The 10,041-nt window shown below is 55.0% G+C and overlaps 1 protein-coding gene and 1 long non-coding RNA gene across 3 annotated transcripts in view; one reads left to right on the plus strand and one right to left on the minus strand.

Annotated features, from left to right (window-relative positions):
• The window catches only part of ASS1 (argininosuccinate synthase 1), a 51,750-nt gene extending 42,024 nt beyond the window's left edge, over nt 1–9,726 (plus strand). For both annotated transcript variants that reach the window (XM_055541402.1, XM_055541404.1), the window contains exons 13-15: nt 3,711–3,867; nt 8,245–8,310; nt 9,480–9,726. In XM_055541402.1, coding sequence (XP_055397377.1) covers nt 3,711–3,867; nt 8,245–8,310; nt 9,480–9,525 — 269 coding nt within the window. In that variant the 3' untranslated portion in view covers nt 9,526–9,726. The remainder of the gene's footprint in view (nt 1–3,710; nt 3,868–8,244; nt 8,311–9,479) is intronic.
• Nucleotides 6,178–6,917, minus strand: LOC129623656 (uncharacterized). Its single transcript, XR_008700612.1, has 2 exons — nt 6,769–6,917; nt 6,178–6,283 (listed from the first exon to the last, which is right to left on the minus strand). It is a non-coding gene; the product is annotated as an uncharacterized LOC129623656 (long non-coding RNA).
• Nucleotides 9,727–10,041: the final 315 nt, after the last annotated feature.

Genomic DNA, 10,041 nt, shown 5'->3' on the forward strand with positions numbered 1-10,041 from the left:
GGGCCCCCCTCTTCCCAGGTACAGACAGGTGTTTAAATACCATGGTCTCCCACGGACTCTTGTGCTCAGTGGGGTTTCCATGCTGAAAGGTGGATTTTGGTTACAAAGTGGGAGAGTCATTAAGCTGTGGCAGGCTGTGATGGGGGACAGCACCTGGCCGAGGCTGCTCCTGGGGCGTCCGTGGGGCCGAGCGGGGACCAGGCTGCCAGGCTCCCCACGCAAGATTGGCTGCCGCCTCTTGCTGCCCGGCCCTGAACTGGGTATTACCTAATCTCAGCTGCACAGAGGTGAGATGAAAATGCTTGTCCAAGGTTTCAGAGCTGCTGAGCCGTGGCTTGGAGCCCAGGACAAGCTGGCTTCAGAGGCCAAGTTCTCGGCCACTTCAGTAGATGCTGGGGGATGGGAAGGTGGGCTGAGCCCATTTGCGAGGGGTGACCAAGGGGCACTGGCATGTACGGGCCCGCCCTGGGTGTCTGGGGCACAGGTTGGCTCCCAGCTGAGGGGCTGGTGCCTCTGCACTGGGCTGCCTGTGTTGAGTCCTTGCTGTCACCCACTGAGCCCCCTAAATCCCCAAAGGTTACAGTGATGAGGTTTCAAAGGAAATGAAACCTCAGAGTGGAGGCTCCTCCCAGGTAGTTGTTATTAAGTTCAGCCAGGTGCCTCTGATGTCCAGGCCGCCATAGTTGTCAAGGTCGCCATTCGGCACCAGCCTGTTCCCTCAACAGCTCTGAAGGGCTGTGTGATAGGATTTCTCACATTAGGGATGCATAAATGTTAGAGAGTGGGGTTCAGCTTCAGCATGTTCCTTAAGCCCCCTGTGCCTCGGTTTCCTTCTCTGAAGAGTGGAGATGAGGCTGCCTGTCTTACAGTGAGGACTCAATACATAGATATGGGCTTCCCAGGTAGCATGAGTGGTAAAGAACCCGCCTGCCAATGTCAGAGATACAAGAGACACAGGTTTGATCCCTGGGTCGGGAAGATCCCCTGGAGAAGGACATGGCAACCCACTCCAATATTCTTGCCTGGAGAATCCCATGGACAGAGAATCTTGGTGGAGTACAGCCCATAGGGTTGCAAAGAGTCAGACACGACTGAAGCAACTTAGCACATATGCATTGCATAGATATTTGCAAAACCTCTAGGAGAGTGCCTGACCTGGTCTCCGAATGTGAACGCAGGAGAACAGGGCTTTGCCTCTGGCTGGGTAGATCTTGAGTCTGTCTCCTCCCTCAGCCTCAGTTTCCTCTCCTATAAGATAAAGGGCATTGGGCCAGATCCCTTCTTGTTCTGTCTAGCTCCCCCCTGCAGATCTATCATTCTGCTCTGGCACTTGGCTTCCTTGGAGCCACTGTGGTCTCAGGGCCCGGGGAGACTGAGGCCCAAGAAAGCCCTTCCGTCTCAGGCCCACTCCCAGCTGCCCTGGCTTCTGTGACCACTGTCTTTCCTCTCACGCCATTCTCAAATTTCCTAATGTGGCTGTATGAAGTTTGCACAGGCACCCTCCCTCCAGGACCAGGCATGGGCCTCACCCCGCAGGGTCATCCTGGCAGGACCCCAGCTTCAGGGCCCCTCTCATTTAGGAGGTGTAGCTCACCTCTCCCCTCACCTCAGTTTCTTCAACAGTAAAATGGGTATAATACACAGAGGATTGTCATCCTGATTAATACAGAGTTTGGCTCAGCCCCACCCACCATGCACCCCCAGCCTGGGACACTCAGGGTCTCCCCAGGGCAGTGCTCAGGGCTCACTGTACCCCCACCCTGGGTTGGGTCTGCTGGGAAGAGAAACCTGAGCACAAGGCCCCTGTGGAGGCAGCTGGGGAGACCTGAGATAAAAGCCCAGGAGCTCCTACTGGGTTCTCTGCCCCCTTATCTGGCTACATCGCTGCCTCTCTTCCAACCTGTGACCCTAATGGGCTAATTACCCTGACTTAGAAAGATGGCCGAGCCACTGGGGCATGGGGTAGGGAGGGGTGCATGGCCCTCAGTGTCCCCTCCCACAGGAGTCTGGGCTAGAGGCAGGAGCACTCCAGATCGCGCTGTGTGGTTTGGAAAGGTTCTCTCTTTCTCGGGGTGACTGTCGCCCTGGATACAGTGAGGACCGGCAGAGGCCACATTCAGATCTCAAAAGCAGAAGTGCTCGCTGAATCCACACAGCCCCTAGAGAGTGGTCGGTAGCACCTCACTGTGCAAACGAGGAGACTACGTACAGCACAGAGGCCACATGGCCTGCCAAGGTGGAGCCGGAGGTGAGCATAGGAGAGGGAGGACCCAACCCCTTCTCCCCCTGCCCGGCCCTCCCCGACTTCTGCGAGGACCCATCACAGGGAGGGCCCGCTCCCCATTCCCACGGAGAGCCTCAGCAGGTGCCCCCGGAGGCCTGAGTCTCCAACAATAGCCACAGACCTGGGACTGACCTGACCCTTTATCAGGGCAGGAGATCACACACCATCTGGCCCAGCAGCTGCCCAGGTGGGCTCACCTTTCCAGCTCCGTTTCAGAGAAATCCTACCCCTCGCCCTGTCCCTCCCCCAACCCCGATCATGGCCCCCCTGCCCTCAGCAGAGACTGAGAGGAGCCACTGTCCAGACCCTGGGAAGATGGGACTGAACACACAGCCCTCCGTGGCCTGAGGGATTCAGGGTGGGAGGAGGGGGTGCAATGCGTTTCTCAGGCACCTCGGGGGTGTTTTAGGTGCAGACGGCAAAGCTGCAAGACAATCATACAAGGCAGAGTTGTTAGAACTCGGGCCCACTGAGGTCAGGTCCAGCCCCTACCACTGCAGCCTGTGTGATCAGGGAAAAGTCTCAAGTCCTTGAGCTTAACTTCCTCGCACAGAAAAGAGAGAGCCTAAGATAAATTAAGCCCCAAGACTAAGACTCTTTGGGAGGATTCAAAGAGCTAGTCCAGGAACTTCCCTAGTGGTCCAGTGGTTGAGAGTCCAAGCTTCCAATGCAGGGGGGATGGGTTAGATCCCTGGTTAAAGACAGGGCACTTTTTTCAAAGGGGTCTGCCCATCCTGAGGGGTGGGGCTCTGCCTGGCTCTTGGCCCAGTGTTCACAGCAGTCCTGAGTCCATGGCCTCCACACAATAAGCCTGCTGGCCTTGGGAGTGGGGGAAGGTAGGGTCATTCCCCCTTAGCAGATGGGGGAACAGGCACAGGGAGGTGAAGGCCCCACACACCTAGTCTTGCTGACCCCAAACCCACCACCCAGCGGGGCACCCCCATCACTCGGTGACATATATCTGAGTCCTACTTGAGGTCTTCTGCCTAATTTATCAGTCTGCTGCCCTGATAAGACTGAGCCCCCATGGGCAACAGATGGGGTCCCCTCACCGCTGTCTCCCCAGCACCTGACCTCTGGAGCTCCCTGAATATCTGTGGCATGAAGCAGTAGGTTAAAACCCCTCCTCCTGACCCTTGAGAGGTGACTGCATTGTAGCAGGGGTTGGCAGAGAAACCTACAAGGTCACAGGACTGGGCAGCTGGGCTTGCTCCTCAGTGTGGTCATTTACAAGTGCACACTGAGCCAGGACTCTGCACTGAACAACACAGATACAGGACTGCCTCCCTCCCAGGCTCACGTCTGCCATGACGGGGCGAGGTGGGGAGGGGGCTGCCCCATGTGGATCCCAGTTCCCTCCACATCCTGGCCTGGGGCAGACAACACAGTGGGCCTCACTAGCGCGCTTGTTTCTTCCTCCCCCCAGGTTTCTGGCACAGCCCCGAGTGTGAATTTGTCCGCCACTGCATTGCCAAGTCCCAGGAGCGTGTGGAAGGGAAAGTGCAGGTGTCCGTCTTCAAGGGCCAGGTGTACATCCTCGGCCGGGAGTCCCCACTGTCCCTCTACAATGAGGAGCTCGTGAGGTAGGTGCCTCCCACCCCTGCCCCCAGCTGGGCACAGACCCTTGGGTCCAGCATCTCCTCTCAATGTCTTTCTCAGCAAGGATGCTCCCAAGCATGTGCAAGGTGTGGAGGAGACAGTCCCAAGGAGCATTCACACCACCTCTGTCCTGGTGGAACTTACAGGCTAGATGGGGAGAAAGCCCCAGTCAGAGGATTATCCGAGTATAGGATTAGGGAAGCTGGTGCTGGACCACCCAGAGATATAGGATACTTGGGCTGGGTATAATAATGCGGGTGGGGAGACACGTCCCTGTGGAAGTCATCTCTGAGCTGGTCTCTGAAAGAAAGGAATGTACCAGGGGGAGAGGCAGGGCGGGAGCATTTCCAGAGAGACTGTCCTGTGCAGAGAGTCCAAGTCATGCAAGAACCCAGAACATCCCTGGCACAATAAGAACTCCAGGGTGGGAGGGCCCTGGAGCCAGATTGTAAAGGATGGACTCATCAGACCTGTGGCTTTGGTCCTCTCTGGCTGCTCTGGATTTAAGTGAGGTGGGAGCTGGCAAGGGTGGACATCAGGCCTCCCAGTGGGACATGCTGGAGGCTTGGACCAGTCTGCTGGATCTGGGAATAGAGATCAGCAGATGGATTTGGCAGATATTTAGGAGGTGGAATTAAAAGGGCTTGGATGGGGAGAGAGATGGAAAAGTTCAGAACCACCCCGGGCTTTCCAGCATGAGCCAATGGGTAGACTTTGATGGCAATGACTGAGTTGAGAGAATGGGAGAAAATCACGCATTTGGATTTGGACATCTTGAGGGTTAGTTTTCTTTGAGATTTGGGCCAGGAGAACTATAGTTGGTGGTTGGACACACAGGGCTAGAGTTAAGGAGAAACATAGGCTGAAGACATTGGGTGGTAAGGCCAAGAGGAGACTGCCAAGGGGAACAACAGAGTTGGGTGAGAGAGAGCCAGGAGGGAACCTTGAAGAGCTGCCTCCCCCGATGGGTCAGGGTGAGGGAGCTGAATGGCTGTGGGAGAGGTTGGGGAGCCCTGGCAGGCTGGGTCAAAGGTGAAAGTGTGAAAGGGTTAGTCGCTGAGTCTGACTCTTGTGACCCCATGAACTGTAGCCCAATAGGCTCCTCTGTCCATGGAATTCTCCAGGGCAGAGGGTTGCCATTCTCTTCTCCAGGGGATCTTCCTGACCCAGGGATCGAACCTGGGTCTCCCACACTGCAGGCAGATTCTTTAGCAGGTGCCTATTAGCTGTACCTGTGTTTGCATCTTGAACAAGAGACTGGCCTTGACCACGGAGCCAAGTGGCCCCTTTGGAGGTCACCTGGTCAAAAAAGAGGTGGGGACAGGCAACCCCACCTGATGCAAGGCCCAGGCCCTGCGTGGCCCCTCCCGGAAGGCAGTCAGGAATTAAAGTACGAGTTTTGTTTGGCAGTCAATATTATTTTTCTCTCTCTGTTCTCTTTGCCATGTTGCACTTCTCTCCCCCCCTTCAATCTTTCTAAACACTTTATAAGCCATAAATATAACCGAATCAGTTTAGATCAGTCGGGGTAAATGTCAAATTATCTTCTCTCTTTCTCTCTCTGGCTCTTTCTTCCCTCCCCCTCCAAATCTACAGCCTCTAATAATCTGTCCAACCCTTCATTAAGCCTTACAGTCTCACTCGGGGAGATTAAATGAATAAAGTAAAAAGGGAAAGGGGAAAAAAAGAGAGAAAAGCAGGAGCATTTATTCTCACTGTGTCTCCGACCATTTCCCTTTTCTTTCTGATTTCTACATCGCTGACTTGAAAGCCCTTGAGTGACAGCGTCACAGGGACCGGCGAGGAAGCCCCTAGAGGTAGCAGAACTGGAAATGCCGCGGCACAGTAGGTAGAAAGTAACGTAATTACAGAGCAGGTCAGAGCCACTCGAATGAACAAAAATAAAAGCACAGAGGTTTTCTGTAGACCGTCAGGGGAGGTAAAAAAAAAAAATTCATTGTAAACTCTTTTTTTCCACAGTGCACCCCCCCACCACCACCCCACCACCACACCACTCAAACTACAGTATTTTAAGAGAGGTTTTTCAGTTCCCGAGAAACACCTCTGGGACTCTTAGGCAGTCTGGTGGGGCAAGTTTGTCCCAGAGGTGGGCTTCTCTTTGGCAGGGGCTGCCGGGGTGGTCTGAAGGGCCAGTCTGGGGGAAGAGGGTGGGAGAGTTTGTTTTGACTCATGAGAGATGGCCGGCCGGCCAGGGAGGAGGTGAACAGGATCTGGCCCTGCTTTCTCCCTGGGCTGAATACAGGGACCCTTCCAAAGGGGACAGGCGACTTGGAGAGCAGGAGTGAGGCCAGGTGTCCAAAGTCTGTTCGATGGTTGGTGGGGGCCGGGGGTGGGTGGCTCAGGGAGGGCTCGTGTTAAGCTTCATCACCCCAGCAACATCTGTAAAAGCCATTCAAGGAGGCCGATGCTTTAGTTTGGTCCAGCCTCTCCCCTGCCCAGGGAAGGGTCCCAAGCAGCAGCCCCCTAGAAGCCTGGTATCTTCTCCGCTTACCAGGAGCCTGTTAATCAGCTCCTGGTGACTTTGGCCACCTGAGCCCTAGAGGAGCCAGTGGAGGTGAAAAGGAGGGAGCGTGGGAGTTCCATGTGCCAGCTTCAAGGTCCCGTGAAGGTCAGGGCGAGGGCGTGGTGGGGGAGGCCCAGAGCCCGTGTCCCGACAAGCCACAGGGCAGCCGGCGCAGAAACTCCAGTTAACAATGATTTTTTTTTTTTTTTTAAACCTCCCCTGACGCTCTACAAGCCCACAGTACAAGCCCACAGTCCACAAAGAGCCAGTCAAAGGCACAGCCTCGGGGTCTGGGAAAAACAGCAGATCCCCTTAGCTCCCCCCACCCCTCCAACCCCCACCACCCCCTCCTCCATCTTACCTCTCTGGAGAAGGGTTCTGAGGGGGCAGGCCACCTCCTTGTCAGTGAGAACCTTGAGACCGCTTTATCCTGAGGCTAGAGTTCTGCAGACATGAAGACAAGGGGCTAATTCAGGGCAGGATGCAACAGGGGCCCCGTGAGAAACGGGAGGGACCCCTTCCCCCGGAGGGATTCGGAGGGTGGCCTGGTGGAGTCAGATCTGAGGCCACAACACTCTGAACTTGTCCTCAAAGAGCAGATCACAGCCAGTAAATTATCGAGGGCAGGTGGGTGATTGATTGCTTATGTCTGCACCTGCCGCCCCTCCACGTGGGAGCTGCTCCTGCCAGGTCCTTGTTTCCTCAGCATCTGGCCCCATGCCTGGCGGGTAGTAGGTGCTTAATAAATACCTGAGTAAATGAACAGGTGAATGAATGATGTTAGTGGTACTGAGTGCTTACCTGATGCCAGCTACATCATTTTATGTGGAGCCCATGACAATGCTGGAGGGGCTTCCCTGCTGGCTCAGCAGGAAAGAATCTGCCTGCAATGCTGGAGGGTTCGATCCCCGGGTCGGGAAGATCCCCTGGAGGAGAAGTGGCGACTCACTCCAGTATTCTTGCCTGGGAAATCCCGTGGATCGAGGAGCCTGGCGGGTTACAATGGGGTCGAGAAAGAGTCGGACACGACTGAGCAACTAAACAACAATGACAACAAATGATAACGATGAAGGTCCCATTTCACAAATGAAAGACTGGAGCTCAAAAAGCAAAAACATTTGCCCTAAGGTTTGTGCTGGGGGTGGAGCCAGGATACACAACCAGGTGACCGGATCCGAAGGACTGTGGTTGCGAAGGGTTTCGAAGGGCAGCTAAGCGAGAACCATCAAAAGAGGAAGGCTGTTGAATCGATGGAAACTGTATATAGGGACGAAAAAAAAATCTGTTCTGCTGAGGGCAATGGGAGCTGACGGTGCCTTTTTCACGACCAGCTGGCATGGGGTGGGTGCCCAGGTTTGAAGATGGATTAGACTCGGTCTCACTCACTGGGCAGACAAGGTCAAAAAGGCTTCGTGGGCAAATCTTGAAGGCTGGGGCCTCCCTGCAGCTTGCGGAACGCCGTCATGCATGTCTGAGGCTGTTTGGTGTGTAACCTCGGCTTCCTAGGCCTTCAGACTGCTGAACATCATCGGCTCCTCCTGGACACCCTGAGGGCAGAGGTGGCTCCAATGCGTGTCCTGAGGGTACGGGTGCAGTGCTCTGGTTGGTGGCAGGAGTTCACCCGGCTGGCACTGGCAGGGCCAGGACCCAGCCCGCCCATCTGCATGGCAGGGATGTGGCTCCCTGCTCTCCAGCCCCGACACAGGGTAGGACTCCCAGAACCTGAAGGAAAAGTGAAGAGCCAGAGTGCAGGCAGGGTTGGATCCACACAGGAAACACCTGGGTGTCTGTGAGGCTGGGGTCCCCCAGATGCTGACGAGCTCCCACTCTTCTGCAGCATGAACGTGCAGGGAGACTACGAGCCGGTTGATGCCACTGGTTTCATCAACATCAATTCCCTCAGGTGAGAAGCCCTGGCCCCTGATGGGCCCTCAGACCCTCCAGATGTGGGGAGACAGCTCTGAAGGGACCTTGGTGTTCTGACCACTGCTGTGCCCTAGACAAGCCCCACCTTGCTGTCCCTCAACCACAGCATCCTCGGTGCCTGCTCTGGACCCAGCCTGTGCAGGACCGGAAGGCACACTTGTTGACAGCCAAGGGCAACAGAGTCCCGGGCACTTGAGTTCCGGGTTGCTGAGTTGCCTCTGACACTCACTCCCATCCTCTCCAACCACAGGGACTCCACCAGGAGCCCCTTTCCCGAGCAGCTTAGCAAGGGAGACGGCCAAGAGGTAGAAAGGAGCCACAGGTCACCAACTCCTGCCTTCTCGTCCCCATGCAGGTCTAACTGGAGACACGGATCTCCATGGCCCAGGGTGCATGATACACACCAACTGAGGCCACTCAGACCTGGGTTCAAGTCCTGGTTCTGCAGTTTGGGTTCAGACCCCTTCCAAACCTCTGGAAATCACTAGTAGGGGTGTTAACCATACCTGCCTCACAGGTGTGGTGGAAGTTCAAGTCCAGGCCATGGAAATCAAGCACTCCACCCAGACCCTGGTGCCCAGGAAGGGCACAGTGGCTGGCAACTGGTCTATCAGGCTCTGGGTTCTTAATCACTAGTTTCCTTCTCCTGGGGGCACAGGGTCAAAAAGAAGGCACGAATCTCTTTCCTTTCCCTGGTAACGTGCCCTCAGCACAGACCCACTTTCTCCCAGAGCCAGCCTCCCGTCCCTGGAGCCAAGACCGGGAGAGACATCGAATCCAGGCGGGCCGTCACCTCCACCTCCCCGGCTCCTTCACCCTGTGTTTTATGACTCTAACCCTTTCAAATGGCTCCAAACACACTGGGTTTTCATAATGGCCTCTTCACTTCTCCCATCGCCAGTTAAATGCTTTGTCTGCAACAATGACAAGCAATGTTTTCCCCCTAAGATAAATTAATTACATTATCCTGATTGGAGGGCAGAAGGGGCCAGGGCAGGAGAGGAGAGAGGGAGAATAAAAAGAACTTCACACACGTCTTAACAAACAGCTGCCCCCCGCCACCCCGGCTCTGCCTGAATTAATTGAACTGAGTGCATGTTGTTATTGTTAATTTACATTTTCCTTTGTTTTGAATCTGGTTTACAGGCTGAAGGAATATCATCGCCTCCAGAACAAGGTCACCGCCAAATAGACCAGCTGACAATGCAGAGCTGGGCCGCCTCACTTTACCCATCTCCCAAGTGTAGCTGCTAATTGTTGTGATAATTTGTGATTGTGACTTGTTCTCTGGGTCTGGCAGCGTAGTGGGGGTGCCAGGCCGCAGCTTTGTTCCAGTAGTCCCCTGTAGCCTGCAGAAGTGGTCCACAGGCAGAGGGATGGGGCGGGGAGCGGGGGGCTGCAGTGAGGAGAATTAAAAAAAAATTATACATTAGTCTTTTGTTTCTTTATTTCTGCAGAGAGAGGGGTAAGAATGTGTGTGTGTGTGTGTGTGGCAGTTCATGCTTTTCTTAGACCAACCTTTGTGTTTTCTGACTAAAGTGCTGCCGAAGGCCACGTTTTGCCAGAGAACCCATTTACCTGGAAGAACTGACCCCTCTCTTTAGCAAAAACCATGGAATCCAGAAGAGACCGCCCCGGTCAGACTCGAGCCCAGTAGCCTGGCAATTTGTTAGCAACTGTGGCCCTGTGGCACGTGCCAGGGAAACCC

Source organism: Bubalus kerabau, chromosome 11 (genome assembly GCF_029407905.1).
Source record: "Bubalus kerabau isolate K-KA32 ecotype Philippines breed swamp buffalo chromosome 11, PCC_UOA_SB_1v2, whole genome shotgun sequence".
In the NCBI taxonomy this organism is placed as follows: domain Eukaryota; kingdom Metazoa; phylum Chordata; class Mammalia; order Artiodactyla; family Bovidae; genus Bubalus; species Bubalus kerabau.